Source organism: Camelus dromedarius, chromosome 5 (genome assembly GCF_036321535.1).
Source record: "Camelus dromedarius isolate mCamDro1 chromosome 5, mCamDro1.pat, whole genome shotgun sequence".
NCBI classification, from domain to species: domain Eukaryota; kingdom Metazoa; phylum Chordata; class Mammalia; order Artiodactyla; family Camelidae; genus Camelus; species Camelus dromedarius.
The window spans coordinates 10,660,163-10,676,348 of NC_087440.1; the positions used below are offsets into that span (position 1 = coordinate 10,660,163).

Sequence of the window (16,186 nt, forward strand, 5' to 3'; positions counted from 1 at the left end):
TTGAAGGAATGATTTAAAAAGATGAGTATTATTCTGAGATGAAGTAGTAGAAAGATATTAGATTTAAACCCAACTGTGTTGATAATTACATTACATGTAAGTAGTATGAACACAACAATCAAATTTTCTGGCTGGATAAAAAAGCCAGATCCAGGCAGCAGCTCACACACTGCATCAAAAGCATGATGCAACTGTGTTGTCTACCAAGAAACATAATTGTAATATGAAGACACATGTAGTTTAAAAGCAAGAGTATAAAGATAAACCATACAGACACTCATCAAGAGGAAGGTAGAGTAGAAATCATAATCATAACAGGCTAAATTCATCTAGACGCTGTTAATAGCCCTAAAGGTGTATGAACCTAAATAAGACTTCAAAATACATGAAGCAAAACTGATAAAACTTAAAGGAGAAATAAACAAATCCATATTTATAATTGAAGACTTCAGTACTCCTTGTTAATACATAGACATCTATTTAGATGATCTTTGAATTTTTTCATGTGTTTACAGTTTTCAGCATACAAATTCTGTACGTGTTTTGTTAGATTTGCATGTGTTTCAGTTTTTTGAGTGATTGTAAATTGAATTCAAGTTTTAATTTCAGTGTCCACATACTTGTTGCTAATGAATTGAGTTTTTAATACTTACCTTGTACCTCATGACCTTGTTGAATTCACTTAGTAGATGTAGGTGTTGGTTTGTTTTTCCATACATAGTCATGTCTTCTGCAAATAGGGACTGTTTTACTTCTTGCTTTCTTATGTGTACACCTTTTATTTACTTTTTTTGTTTATTGGACTGGGTAAAACTCCCAGCACTGGCTAGCACTGTGCTGAATAAGAGTGATGAGAGTAGACATCAACTTTCTTTGTTATGTATCAGGGAAAAGCGTTCTGTTAATTGTTGATTTTTTGGTAGATATTCTTTATTAAGTTAAAGATGTTCTCTTTGCTGTTTTCTGAAAATTTTTATCATGAAAGGCTGTTGAATATATCCTCATATGCTTTTCCTACATCTATTCCTACATCTATTCATCATATGCTTTTTCTTCTTTAGCCTAGTGGATCCCATTGATTGATTTTGGTGGGTACTGAACCTCCTGCATCACTGGAATAAACCCCACTTGGTCATGGTGTATGTGTCTTTTAATATGTGGCTGGATTTTATTTTTCTAATACTGTGTTAAGGATTTTTGCATCCATATTCATGAGGAATATGGGTTTTTAGTTTTTGCTTGTTTATACTGGTGTCAGGGTAATATTTTCTTCATAAAATGAATAGGGAAGTACTTCCTCCTCTCCTGTTTTATGGAAGAGATTGTTTAGAATTGGTGTTAATTCTTCTTTAAGTATTTGATAGAATTTTCCAGTGAAGCCATCTTGGTTTGGAGCTTTATTTTTTTTTTGAGAGTTTTAAAATATTAATTTAATATTTTTAATAGTTACTTAATAGAGCTATTCAAATTATCTTATTTCATATTTGGTGAGTTTTGGTGACTTGAGTTTCTCAAGGAAGGGATATTTTTTGTCTAAGTTGTCAAACTTAGGTGTGTGTAGAATTGTTTGTACTATACCTTTAATTCTTTTAAGGTCTGCAGAGTCTCTAGTGCTATCCCATGTTTCATTCCTGATAATGGTAGTTTGTTTATTTGGTCACTCTTGCATTAGGTTTTTTGTTACAATTTTTTTTAATTTCAGCTTTCTTGAGGTATAATTGACATATAAAGTGTTAAGATATTTAAAGTGTACATAATGGTGACTTGATAAATGTTTGCATTGTGAAAAGATTACCCCATCTAGTCAACACATCTATCACCTCATATATTTATCTTTTTTTGTGAGAATATTTAAATTCTACTCTGCAAATTTCAGAGTTTTATCAACTGTAGTTACCATGTTTTACATAAATCCTCAGACCTTATTCATCATAGAGCTGTAAATTTGTACTGTTTTACCAACCTCTTCCTATTTCTCCCATCTCCCAAGCCTCTGGCAACCACTTTTCAACTGTTTCAATGAATTTGACGTTTTTTTCCATTTTGGATTCCACACCTAAGTGTTACCATGTAATATTTGTCTTTTTGTCCAGCTCATTTCACTTAGCATGATACCCTCAAGTTCCATTTCATGTTGTCACAGACGGTAGGATTTCCTTTTTTATGGCTGAATATTCCACATTTGCTTTAACCATTTCATCTGTTGATGGACAATTAGGTTGTTTCCATATTTTAGCTATTGTAAATAGTGCTGCAATGAACATGGGAGTGCCGATATCTCATTAAGATCCTATTTTCATTTCTTTTGGATACATACCCAGAAGTGGGATTGCTGGATCATATGGTAGTTCTATCTTTTAAGTTTTTGAGGAACATCCATACTGTTTTCCATAGTGGCTGCACCAATTTACATGCTCACCAGCAGTGACAGGGATTCCCTTTTACCACATCCTCACAACTCAACACTTACTATTTCTTGTTTTTTTGATGATAGCTATTCTGATATCTTGTTGTTTTGATTTGCATTTCCTTCATATTTAGTGATGTTGAGCACCTTTCATGGACCTGTTGGCCATCTGTGGAAAAAAAGTCTGTTAGATTTTTTAATTAGAGTTTTTGGTTCTTTTCTATTGAGTTTTATGACTTCTTTATATATTTTGGACATTAACCCCTCATTAACATTAACATTAACTCAGAGGTAGTATTTGCAGATGTTTTCTTGCATTCCATAGGATTCCTTTTCTGTGATGAAACTTTCCAGTTTGATGTAATCTCACCTGTTTATTTTTGCTTTTGGTGTCAAATTGAAAAAAATTATTGCCAAGACTGAAGTAGAGGAGCTTACCGTTTTCTTCTTGGAGTATTACGGTTTTAGTTTCACGGATTTTTTAAAAAAAAGAGCCAGCCTTTTGTTTCATTGATACTGTCCGTTGATTTTCTGTTTTCAATTCCATTGATTTCTGCTCTTTCTTTCTTTCTGATTCCTTTTTATGAGTTCTTAAGGTATAGGAGCATAGATTGTTGATTTGGGACATTTCCTACATGCATGCACTTATTGCTATAAATGCATTTTGCTAAATGTATGCACTTGGCAGTATAAATTTCCCTCAAAACTCTTTTAGTTGTGTCTCACAAGTTTTGATGTCTTGTTTTACATTTTTATTAACGCCAATGTATCTATTTTCTTGAGACTTTCTCTTTTGTTATTTAGTCCCCAGATGTCTAGGAATCATCCTGTTTTTAAAAAATTATTCATTTCTAGTTTGATTCCATTGTGATCAGAGAACACACTCAGTATGATTCCATTTCCTTTAAATTTGTTTTGTGAGCCCTTAAAAAGAATATGTATCCTGCCATTTTGGGTGAAATGGTCTATAAACATCAATTAGATCCTATTGGTTGTTGTTGGTGGTGAGTTATTTATCCTTGCTGATTTTCTGTCTAGTTGGCTCTGTCAGTTGTTGAAAGAGGATTGTTGATGTCTAACTGTGGATTGTGTATTTCTCCAACAAATTTTTTTAAATTGAGGTAAAATTCATGTAACAAAATTTACTACTTGAACTATTTAAAAAAAAAAAAGCCTTTGGTACATTCTCAGTGTTGTGCAACCATCATCTCTGTCTAGTTCCAAAGCATCTTCTTTACCCCAAAAGGATACCTTGCATTAAGCAGTCACTCCCCATTCTGTACTCTCCTAGCCCTGGGCAACCACTAGTCTGCTTTCTGTCTTTATGAATTTGGCTGTTCTGGATGTATCATATAAATGGGATCTTACAATATGTGGTCTTTTGTGTTGGGATTTTTTCCCCTTAGAATAGTATTTTGGAGGTTCATCCATTTTTGTAGCATGTATCCGTATCAGTAATTCATTCCTTTTTTGGCTGAATAATACTGGATATATGACATTTTGTTTACACATTTAATACTTGATGAATATTTGGTTTGCTTCCACCTTTTTTTTTTTTTTGGACTGCTGTGAATGTTGCTGCAAATTATGTACATTTGTATACAAGTTTTTGTTTGACTATCTTTTTCAAATTCTTTAGGGTATATACCTAGGAGTGGTGTTGCTGGGTCACATGGTACTTCTGTGTTTAACTTTTTGAGGAACTCCCAACTGTTTTCCACAAAGGCTGCACCATTTTACATTCCTAAAACCAACGCAGGAGGATTCCAGCTTCTCCACATCCTTGCCAACACTTGTTATATTCTGCCATGTTACTACAGAAAAATGAGCTCAAAATTAGTAAGACATAAAAAAGGCTGAAGCCACAGAATTTCTAGAAGAAAACATAGAAGGTTGTTATGAACTTGCAAGTGGCAAAGACTTTTTCTAGAAGGATAAAATAGGCATGAGTCTTAAAAGAAAAAGTTTATAAATTGGGCTTCATCAAAATTAAATTCCTAGCATTTTTAGGAAAATGAAAATGCAAGTCAAAGCCTGGGAGAAAATTTTCCCTATACATGTATCTTACAGATTACTTCTATCCAGAATATGTAAAGAACACTTGTAACTTGATAATAGAATATAAAGAACCCAGGTTTTTTTTAAATGAGCAAAAAGTTTGAACACTTAAAAAGCAAGCTGTATGACTAGCCAGGTACACAATAAATTGCAGCTATTGGTATTATTTTTAATATTTTCAGCTATATAAAAATAAAACATTATTTTAGATACACCATTTCATCAATGAGGAGGAAACAGATACCATGTATAGTATCAAAACTTATTTTATCTAAATCCTTGCTGATTAACTGCATGTAAGAATGTAAAATGTGTATAGTTCTTTTTAAAAACATTTCAAGGTAATCTGCTTATATATACCTAATGTCAACCCCAAAAGCATTAAGAATAAAATGAGTGAAGGTATAACAGACATATGAACAAATGGGAAGCAGGTAGGCAGGGTTATTGCTGGATAAGTGGAGCATCAAATGAATCCAGGGTATCACAGATAAAAGGTATAATCACTACGGGAGGCTTAGCAAAATGAACATTTAATCTTCCATGTAACATTGCATTGATGTATATAACTTTAAAAGCTGTTAGATCGCCAGAGAAAATTTACTGGACTAAAACAAGGGGAAAAGGGTATTTAAACGTTACTAGAAATTAAGAACAAATATTTTAACTAACTGAAAATCTAAAAACATTCAATTGTTTCCTGTTGAAGAGCATATTTGCAGACAATTTAGAGGTGAGATTATGACATCAAAATCTATCAGGCAGTTAATTATTAAATGAGAACTAATGGAAAAATTATCTAGGCAGTCAACTCATTACTGAGAAAAACAATATAAATTCAAGTATGAGGTAAGAATATGGAAGGAAATAAGGATACAAGTAGAAGTAAACTAAATCAGGAGAACACATTAGCATTTATTAACCTAGTTGCTTAATACTGGGGGGAAAGATTTTACTCTGGAAGAACACAATAAAAAAGAAAAAAAATGCTTTTAATGGAGGTACTGGGGATTAAACCCAGGACCTCGTGCATGCTAAGCATGTGCTCTACCACTGAGCCAGTAAAAACAAAATTTGAAGGAATAAAGGGTCTAAAAAAGATTAGAAAAATAGTGAAAGGTTATTCACTTGTATACTAATGAAATGAAAACCTCAATGGCACAGGTGTCTGAGTTAAAAATACACTGATTTCAAAAGATGTAGAAAAATTAGACAAAATAAGATTATTAAGGATATCTCCACTATCAGAAGACTCTTGTGCCCTGCCCACGGCCTTCTAGCCTCACCTCTGATTTCAGGGACAGCTGTGGGGAACCTTTGTGACGGCTTAGACTCACTCTTTGCTGCCAGCTTCCTAAGGTGTGGAGGTGTGGGTTGGGGACGGAAGTAACACCCCTGGGGCATTCCTCAACCAGTAGTGGACAGAAATTGAGAGAGAAATGCTTCTCCGCCTGTTGGCCTTTAAGAAAGTCCTGAAAGGTGTTCATGCATTCCTCACAGGGTCCTGGGCAGATTAAGCCCTCGTTGTCTTCGGTGGTGCCCCCTTGTGTTGGCTTTTTGCCCTTCCCTGTTTTATCCTGCTTGTCCCTCACTGCTGCTTCCCCACATTCCCTCCCCGGTAATATATCCAAATACACGTCCTTATGTGAGGCTCTTGCTTTCAGAGGAAAACCCACACTAAGACACCTCTAAAAAGTTTCTGGGCTCAGAGTACTTTTACAGAAAATTACTTGAAACCCTCAGTGAACAGCTATTCTGCAAACCACACAATGGGTTTTAGAACACAGAAAAGGATGAACAATTTTCTAGTTTGTATTATATAACTAAATGATACTGATGCGGACACATCAAAGGGTACACGAACGCTTCTAGTTGAAAAAAGCAACGAATGGTGTTTTGTTTAGCCAGACTCTTTACTGTTTTAGCCAGATGTCTTCACCATTGGATTAAACTAAAATTTGTATGGGAAGTGGATGCCAGGAAATGTCAACAGTTCATTTGGTTCAACATGTACTAAATTTCTGTGTGCAAAGTATTTTGATACGTTCTGGAGAGGAATTCAAAGCAAACTGAGATCAGTATCTCTTGCTTTCAGTGAGCCTTTGATTTCTATACAAATGTGGCAAATAAACACAAACTATATATTATAAAAACACTATCTGCCCAGCACCCCAGAGGAAAATATGATATGCCCTCTAAGATTTTATTTTTAGTGTGGAGCTGAGGCATGTACATGTGGAATAAAATTAAATGATGGGAGAATTAAATGGTATGAGAGTTCCAAAAGAGATACATCTGAGCTGGAATGATTAGAGGAGACTTTTGGAGGAGGTAGGATTTGAAAAGGAAATTAGATAGGGATAAATGAAGAAGAGGTTGAATACATAATATAATGAACAAAGTTGCTTGGCTCACTTAAAACCCACTCCTACCCTGTTTTAAATTCATTTGTCTTACTTTATTATAAAGACTATTAAGTTAAAACTACATTTCTCATCTTTTAGTTAGAATTCTTCATATGACCTAGTTTATCTCCAACAGTCATCACCTCCAAGGTGTAAGGCTAGAAATAAGCATAATGGGAAAGCAGTCATCTCGTCACGGGGGTTACCAAAATGGGATTTGAGCAGTGGGATGGCAGCTTGGTTCTCTGGCCTTCCTGGAAGTTGTGTGTGTCACCTGATGGCCTGTAGTAAATCCCTTATAGTTTGTGTTATCTGTAAGTATCTTTGCCACACAGGTGTTGTTAAGGCAATATTTTGAATGCCTTGAAAACACTGGCCTGTCTATCTGGAACTTGTATTAGAATTGAGTAAGGTTGGTTAGATTAGTTTATGATTTAAAATTTCATCAATCCTAATTGGATAGATGATAAAGCAAAAATGAGTGATTGCTGTAAAATTCTTTATATTTTAGTTATGTTTGAAATCTTTTATAATAAAATATTGGGAAAATTAAGCCTTGTAGGAAGGACTTTAACTGCTTCAAGTAAGTTTGAATTTCCCTGAAATACTTGATTGTCTTTGCTAGATAATTGTTCTGAGAAGTATTTACCAATGATTTGAACATTTCAGGCAAGATTCTAGAATGATTCATAGTTGGTACAAAGTATACAGACCACAGTTAATAACCTCAGATGTGCAAAAAAATTTTTTATATCAGCTGCTTTCAATATTAATGTATTAATTCTGAGTACAGAAACAAGAGTAAATATATACCAATTAAAATTTAAAATAAGTAATAAATAGGCAATCCAAAGGTAACATTTTATCTACCTACTAGTTTTTAAAGGATGGGGCAAAGTGCTATCTTGGAAAGGCTTAATTTTTCAGTTTATACCATAAGCTTAATCAAACTATATCCTACCCTGTCTTTATAAATCAGCTGTAAAGAAATAGTTACTGAATTAACTTCTATATGTATTATTATTTAGGAAGAAGCAGAAGAGAAATTGAGAAAACAGAAGGCGTTGAAGCAAAATTTTATGGAACAAATGGCCTTGAAGGAACTAGTCCTGCAGGCTGCAAAAGAGGAAGAGGAAGTCTTTAGAAGAGCTTTGCTAGCGAAATTCGCTGAGGATGATCGAATAGAGTTAATGAATGCTCAGAAGCAGAGAATGAAGCAACTTGAACACAGGAGAGCTGTGGAAAAACTTATTGAAGAGCGTCACAACCAGTTCCTTGCAGACAAAGTAAGGAAGAGTTTTTTTGTTTTTGTTTTGGTAATTATCATTGAAAAGCAATCAACTCATTTATTTATCCACTAAACATTTAACTGAGAACTGTTTATGTGCCAGATGATGTTAGATATCTGTTTACCAATCATATATTTTTTTCTGACCAGTTGTTAATGCATCTAGAAAATATTTATTGATGCCTTCTTTGTGCTAGACATTTGTTGGCTTTAAGAACATAAAGATAAATATCACTAAGTTCTTATCATCTTTGAGCTTATGGTCTTGGTTAAGAAAAGTACATAAAAACAGTGATAATAAAGATGGGTCAAGTGCCTGTGAGGATAATGATACAGATACGGACATCTTGGTGTGGCAGAAAGAAGACCGATCACGAATGCCCTGGCTGTTATTTTAAAGGTGGACTTTATCCAAGGGACCCACTGAAGAATTCAGAAAGGAATTCAGAAAGGAACTGCATTTGGACAGATGACTTGAGTAGCAGTGTAGAGGACAGATGCTGGGGGTGAGACTGGAGACAGGAAGCTCAGTACGGAAGTGATGACAGTGACCCCGTGATGGGCGGTGAAAGCCCATGTGAATGGGGACGGGGTCTGTCTGAGATGTTAAGAAGGTAGAATTGATGGGGCTTGGTGACCAGTTAGGTCTGGAGAGGGGAGAGAAGCATTAAGTATCCTACTAATAATGCTATTACCTACTTCGGTTTCAGTGAGTGGTGATGTCAGAGGGTGTGTACAAAGAAAAACAGATTTTTGAAGGGGTATATAATTTCATTTTGTCCACACTGATTTTGAGGCTCAAGGGCAGATTTCTTAGTTGGACGTGTGGATTTAAGAGCTGGTGAGGAAACTAGGTTTGTGACTTTGGACACATTGATTTGTCTATGTTTCATCTATAAAACTGAAATAATACTTTTATAATCTGCTTCACCAGATTGTTATGCTTTAAGAACCAAATGAGGTAATATGGAAAGGAAGTGCTTTGAAAAGATAAGTCTAAATATGAAAAGTACAGATGAGGCATATGGTTAATCTTTTAAAGTAATAGGAGTGGTAGTAAACAATAACATTTATTGAGCATTTTCATATGTCATTCACTATTCTGTACTCATTGCAAGCAAAATAATCAGTTTTAGCTTTCAACCCTGTGAGTAAGGTACTATTACTACCCCCGTTTAAGGATGTGGAAACTGAGGCAGAGAGATTATTTATATAGTGCAAGGTTTCGCAGCAAGTAAATGGCAGAGCTAGGATTAATAAATTAATATTATAATGTTGATCTTTAACTGCATGGGTAGACAAAAAGAAATTCCAAGATATTATAATCAACAGATGTTGATCTACTCGGCATTCTGTGGCTTCTAATCTAGCAGAAGAAAATAAGACATGAATATCTTTTGGGCAAAAGACTCAATTACATGTAACACTATACTAAGAATATATTTTTGAAGGTACAGTGTAAACATTTACAGAATTTGGTAATGTACTGAGTATTACTAATTGTGCAGTTCATTTTGGCAGAACTATGTGGGTACACCTGGAAAAACACAAAAGATGAGTAAAAGAAGACAGAGGATGGCTATTCTAAGTTGGTAGCGTATGGAAGTATCACATGGAGAAACCTGAATGATAGGCAGAGGAGTTTGGACGTGGATATGATACAGTATAGGCTGGTTATCATAATATGGTCTTTAACAAGACTAGAAAGTAGTAATTTAAGAGTGAAGTGATGAGGACCTGGAATAGGTTAACAGAGCAATGGAAGGAGAGAGAGAAAGGGAAGAGTTTAAATGGTTTTAAAGGAAGAAGAGATGAGACTTGCATGCTTTTTGGACCCTATTGGGTAGAGAGAAAGGAGTCCAAGAACTCTCAAGGTTTCAAATATGAGAAGCTCAAGGAATACAAGTGCTGTTATGTTCTGAGTTGGAGCCAAAAGATATAATGACTTCAGTTTTAGTCATACTGAGTTTGAAACAGAAATGCAAGTTGAAAAATCCTGAAGGCTTGGGCAACAGAAGAAAACTTAGATCAAGTTTTCTTAGAAATGTATCTCTCTCATTAAGTAGCACAGAGTTTCAAACTAAGATGATTCCTCTAAAGAATATTTTATAATGAGAAACAGAGGGCCAGTGACTGAGTCTTGGAGAACATTCTAATTTTGGAGCTGACAGTAGGAGAAAAAAAACAAGACCAAGAAATGGTCAGAAAAAGGAGGCTCTGGATGTCGCAGAAACCCACAAGAGATCAGGTCTGTCTTTTGGCTTCTCCATGAAGTGTTGGGATACTTGGGGTTCAGTTTTTGGTTCTCCTTTGTGCTTAACTCGCGCCGTAGTTCTGTTGCTAGATTGCCTGATGCCTAAAGGACATGGTTGAAAATCTTGTGCGTGCCTTAGAATTTAGGTTTCTAAAAGTGAACATAGCTGACAAACCTTTCCTAATTTCTGTAGCCTAAGTCTTGGTTAAAGACAGGTTTGGGTGACTGAGTGAATATGCTATCACCTTGAAACCATTCCTGGATTTTTCCTCTTTCTTACCTAATAATTTTTAGTCAGCCACCAAAGTCTATTGATTCCACCTCAGCAATAACTCTTAAATCCAGTTTCTCACCTTCATAGCTTAGTTCAGACATTCAGTGTCATTCTGTGGGCCATTGAAATTGTCTTCTAATTGGTCTTGTCACTCCAGTCCACCTGTTACCGGTTAACCATGGCCTTAAAAATCTCATTAAGTTCTCCTCCTGCTTTAAACCTAAGTGGATTCCTACTGGATAAAATCTCAAATCCTTAGCTTTGATAGAAACCAGTTATGAAATACTCTAACCTTTAAGGGAGATAATTACCTGCAAAGCACCTAGCATTTTGCCTGGCAAGTGGTACATACTTAATTGTTTTTTGAATCAGTGAGGGTGATCAGCACTGTCAGAGCAGAGTAACTGAGGAAACTGAAAATTTGAAGGCTTTTGAAATTGACCAGAAGGCTTTGAATACTGCTTGCCTAGAAAGAATTAGAGTCAGTGACTCAGACTGTCCTGTCTCGTGGCTTACAAGAGGTAATCAGAAAGCTCCTCAAAAAAGTTATCAAGATAACTATAAATGGAAGAAATCAGAAAATATTACCTAAAGCATAGATAATTTAACAAGCAACTTGTCTTACTTTTTAAAAATTGTAAACATTCCCAGTATGAAGCTGTGGACTTAGTTTTAAGTATCAGTATCGTAACATTTTTGTTATGGCCCAAGAGCAAGGATGGATTTTCATGCTCACAGAACTCATGAATCCATGCCATTACACAGTCCTATAAAGCTCTAACTCTAAAAAATAATCTCTAATTATGTCCACCTCTAAAAAATTCATATGTTTAATCAGACAAAATTTGAAACGCCTCAGGAGATATTTCCTACCAACAGAGCTATTCAGAATTTGTCCTGATGGACAAAATGGTTTCATACCTTTCTAGACTATTTACCCTAATTTACTATAAAAAATGTTTTTAGGATAAACAGTTAATGTGGCCTACCACATACTAAGAAGGGAAATCCTGTATTATACCCAAGTTAGAGGCCATCATTGGACAAAAATCTAACAAGTGAGCTTTCCCCACGACACTATACCACCTTCTCACACCTCTCTGTTAAAAGGCGTAGACCAGTTAGGATGATGTCTGGCTACAAGTACAGTCTCAAATCAACTGTGGCTTAGCAGACAGTTTACTCTTCCCTCATGTGAAAGTCTAGAGATTGGCAATCAGTAGAGGCTTTTTTCATAGTCTTCAGGAACGCAGGCTCCTCCTAGCTTTTTGCTTTGGTTTCTGTAGAATATAGCCCTCATCTTCATGGTTTAAATTGGATCTTCAACCTTCCTATCCATGTTTTAGATGAAAGAAATGCAAAAGGATGTATGTAAGATTGATTCCTAGAAACTACCATGTGACACTTTAGCTTATATTCCACTGGCAAAACCTAGGCCTGTTGTGACCACACTTGAGCGTGAACGAGCCTTAGAAACGTAGTCTTAGACATGACAGTTCTATGGCAGATCCCATTACCCTTTTTCATCTTAGAGATAAAATAATTAAGAACTCAACCTTTCAATTCAGTAGCAAGATGGGTGTGAGTGTAGAAAGTCTTTTCTCAATTAGCTGTCAATGCTGCTTCTGATTCTGTAATACAAATACATCTGAGATGATAGTAGGAAAAAATATTCTCATGAGAAGCAATTCCGGGTTTAAGTGGCATTGGATATAGCTGTGTTCCAGCATCCTTCTCTGTCTTCATTTAATAACTTTAAAGAGTTATTAGGTTATATAAAAACTTGCCTCTCATTGTAGCAAAAAAAAAAAAAAAAAGACAGACATCCTGCTTTCTGATTTACGTGACTTAAACTAGTTATTTCAAAGAAAAGTTTAGCATTAATACTACTTTAACTGAAATAATTCTTGGCAGAAATTCATCACTATTTCAGTGGTCTGGTCGGCCTTTAGCTCCTTCCCTATCCAACAGGACTATTTAGATACATTTCCGTAAGAGTTCTTTTAAGCCCTGAAACATTGAAGCTAGTCATCTCTCCCATATTTACATGGCACAGAATTTTGGTGTGGTTTTCTATCATCAGAATTCTTTCCTGAGAAATACTGTTTCTCCTTTTAGAACTTTTGCTGCTACTTTTGTGTTTCGTACAGTCTTTAAAAACAATATGTATGGAAATACTTACTTTTAGATAACCCTATTCTGTTTAATCCACCCTTTTTTGTCTTACACTGTTAAGCTGTCTTCAGCACCTGGCATATGGTAAGCATTTAATAAATATTTGTTGAATTGAGAAATCATTTCTTTGAACCATTTTTCCTTGGTCACAAAGATAGACATTGTCCTGAAAATATGTACTTGCCTCCGTAGAATCCTAGTCATAGCTATTTCTCTCATAACTCTAGAGGAATAGTGACTGTAAAAGATACATATATAACATACATAAAAGATACATGTATTATCTGTATCAGTTTAATTTACTGCAAGTAGTTGTTTTGACAAATTCTTAAAAGATTAATGTGTTTTGTGACAATACAATAAATTTTATTTACATTTTCAGCAACGTGAACTGGAAGAATGGCAGCTGCAGCAAAGACAACAAGGATGTATTAATGAAATTATTGAAGAAGAAAGACTAAAACTTCTCAAAGAACATGCTACAAAATTACTAGGCTATCTACCTAAGGTAAGTGAGATTTAACTTATAACCTCGAGTAGTGGGAAAAAACCAGGATATTAGGATTTCAGAGGGCCTGGGTTACACTTGCCTCCTGCTGTTACAGAGCAGCAGCATGAGGTGGACCAGTAACGGAGCATGTCCAGAATGAGAGAGTTGGTCTTGGCACATTCTTATACGTATGAGCTGGAATTATTGCATTTCAATTTTAGACGTTCTTTTCTCCTCTTTCAGTGTAGGAGGTCTAAAACTAAACTACCTTACAGCAGTTGTGACACTGTCTGATGATGTACAGGAAAACCTTGTCACTGGTAACACCAGTAACAGACACATACTTGACCTGAGTCTGAGGCGGATCTGCTACACAACAGGTTATGTTTTAACTGGGTAACCTGTTTTTAAAAATACTTCCAAAAGATGGCAAGTTTTCATGTGTATCTGAAATACATTATGACTATAAAAATAACTGAGTTTCACAGGCCACATAAACATCTGGACTCATATAACAAATTTCCATCCTTCTAATATAGAAATTATGCCATTTGATACTTTATTCAATCAAAAGAATCAAGTGTATATTTAGTTCAGTACAAAGGAAGGAAGGAGAAAGAGAACTGAGTAATTATTACTTGTCTATAGGACCTTAGTCTAATTAGATAGGATTAATAAATACAAAATGATGTATTAATGACAAAAGCCATATGGAATTGATTTTTTTTTACCTTTTATTTTTTAACATTTTTTATTGAGTTATAGTTATTTTATACTGTATCAAATTGGAATCGATAAATTTCATAATATACACTATAAATTTCGGGAGAGCCTGGGTTTTAGGTATTTGTGAAGCAAAATAACCTAAAATGATTGTATCCTTTAGGTCCTAAGGGCTTCAAATGACTTAAATTATTCTTTGGATTCTTTAGATAAGTAAATATTTAATTTTGTTTTAAAGGGATTAAAAATTAATTGGTTTAACTCCAAATCTGGATTCTCTTCTGCAAGATTGAACGTTTGCTGATTAGGCATAGAATTGAGCCAAGAGCCAGTCCCATGCCTGAATCTGGCAAAGCTCAGTCTCTTCACCCTGACCGCCCTCACACATACTGTAGAGCTGCTTCAAAACAAGGGTAGAGGGTACAGTATGGATTAAATTACTTCTCATGCAGCCCATCCAAGAAGCAGTACTTGTAAGTAAGTTCTAACACATGGTCTGATAGATCAGGAAATCAGGTCAGTCCAAGAGTATTCAGCAAATAATATATATCAAGTCAATTTCAGAAAAAAATGTTCATAAATACATTAAATAGATTTCATTATCTTGGAGATAACCTTAAAGCTTCATGTCCATATATCTTTTGGTCTTACATTTAGTGAAATATTCTGGCAGAGTAACACACAACATATTTTTCTTGTAGGGAGTATTCAAAAAAGAGGATGATATTGATATGCTTGGTGAAGAGTTTAGGAAGGCGTACCAGAAAAGGAGTGAAAATTGTGAAGAGAAGTGATACCAAGATTTGGTAAAATCTTACTCTTGAATGTTACCACTAGATGTCAGTGTAATTTTTGTTTTCCAGCTCAGTGAGCGTAGGAATCCATTGTCTCTGGATTTTCTAAAACATCTTTGTATTTCATGATTTGTAAACAGTTATCTATAAAACATTTGTTTTCTGATAAAAATTAAATTACTGAGTATATTTTAACTGCAGTTAATTGCATTTAATCAAACTATTGTTTTTGTACTGATAATTTGAAGATCTGAGTTCTAAACCAAACTCCATATCATAGGCTAAACCCAGGAGACTGACCTCTCCATACCACTTTTGTCTTTGTGTTTGGGAACTTTACTTCCCTGATTTGGCCAGGGAAATCTTTCCCTGTCCACTGTACAGTAGAGAGAAAAGTAAAGGGGAATTTTAAAGTGCTTTATTACCTAATGCACTTAATTGTCAGTAAGAATAGAGAAACAGACTTTCAGATAAATGCCATTCACAAACTAGAGCTAAATCTCTAGAATATAAAATATTCTACTCAGAAGTTGACAATGGCTAGAAGGTCATAAGAGTGATAACAGAATTAAAAGTTAAACTCCTGGTACTTTGTTTTACAAGATATTTTCTAATAATTAGATATCAATTTTGTATACCCCAATTTAAATAGGAAATTTGGAATTATTTTGATTTCAGTATCAAATATCTTCATTACATGTAAAAATAATTCAAACCATTAAAACTTAAAGGGTATATATGTCCACCACATACTGTAGGTGAAGAAGTAGATCACTTACTAATTCCCCCATTCAAGTGCCTTTATAAACTCTTCTTCAGTGAAAGACAGCATCTTAGCAGCTTCAATATGCATCTGTTAAAAAAAAAATTGTCTAGTATTAAGAGTAGACAATAGAACAAGAAATCTGTTAGTGTGTATAATATGTTATCAAACTGTAGGTTTTGTTACAGGAATGTGTAGCTAATTCCAGTCAACATGGTATTTGAAATAGTAATTGCATTAATGGTTAGCCTCAAAAAGCCTCTGTCCACTGGCGGTATTGTACCAACCGTTTGAGAGAACAGTTCTAACCTTTGCAAACAGGGACAGTGGCAGAACCCTGAATTCATCTCTCTGACCACTAGGTAACTCGTGTAGTGAACGCGACAAAAGTGGTTTGGAATCAGTTTTCACTCTTCAAGATTTCAAGAGGCAAACTGATCCCCTAGGATAAGTTATTTTTGTATATGGTATTTTCTTTACCCTACTTCCACATTACTTATTTACTTGCATCTGTGTATAGATAAAATGTTGTGACTAAGCATGTCAAAATAAAAA

At 34.8% G+C, this 16,186-nt stretch overlaps 2 protein-coding genes across 7 annotated transcripts in view; one reads left to right on the plus strand and one right to left on the minus strand.

Annotated features, from left to right (window-relative positions):
* The window catches only part of MNS1 (meiosis specific nuclear structural 1), a 137,217-nt gene extending 122,159 nt beyond the window's left edge, over positions 1-15,058 (plus strand). For all 3 annotated transcript variants that reach the window (XM_064485568.1, XM_064485569.1, XM_064485570.1), the window contains 3 exons: positions 7,899-8,156; positions 13,244-13,369; positions 14,776-15,058. In XM_064485568.1, the coding sequence (XP_064341638.1) occupies positions 7,899-8,156; positions 13,244-13,369; positions 14,776-14,868 (477 nt within the window). In that variant the 3' untranslated portion in view covers positions 14,869-15,058. The remainder of the gene's footprint in view (positions 1-7,898; positions 8,157-13,243; positions 13,370-14,775) is intronic.
* The window catches only part of TEX9 (testis expressed 9), a 72,138-nt gene continuing 60,088 nt past the window's right edge, over positions 4,137-16,186 (minus strand). For 2 of the 4 annotated variants that reach the window (XM_064485572.1, XM_064485571.1), the window contains 2 exons: positions 15,648-15,721; positions 4,137-4,221 (listed from right to left, as the gene is read on the minus strand). In XM_064485572.1, coding sequence (XP_064341642.1) covers positions 4,152-4,221; positions 15,648-15,721 — 144 coding nt within the window. In that variant the 3' untranslated portion in view covers positions 4,137-4,151. Of the gene's footprint in view, positions 4,222-14,067; positions 15,722-16,186 lie in introns of those variants that run through there. The other 2 variants (XM_010979578.3, XM_064485573.1) reach the window with 1 other exon arrangement.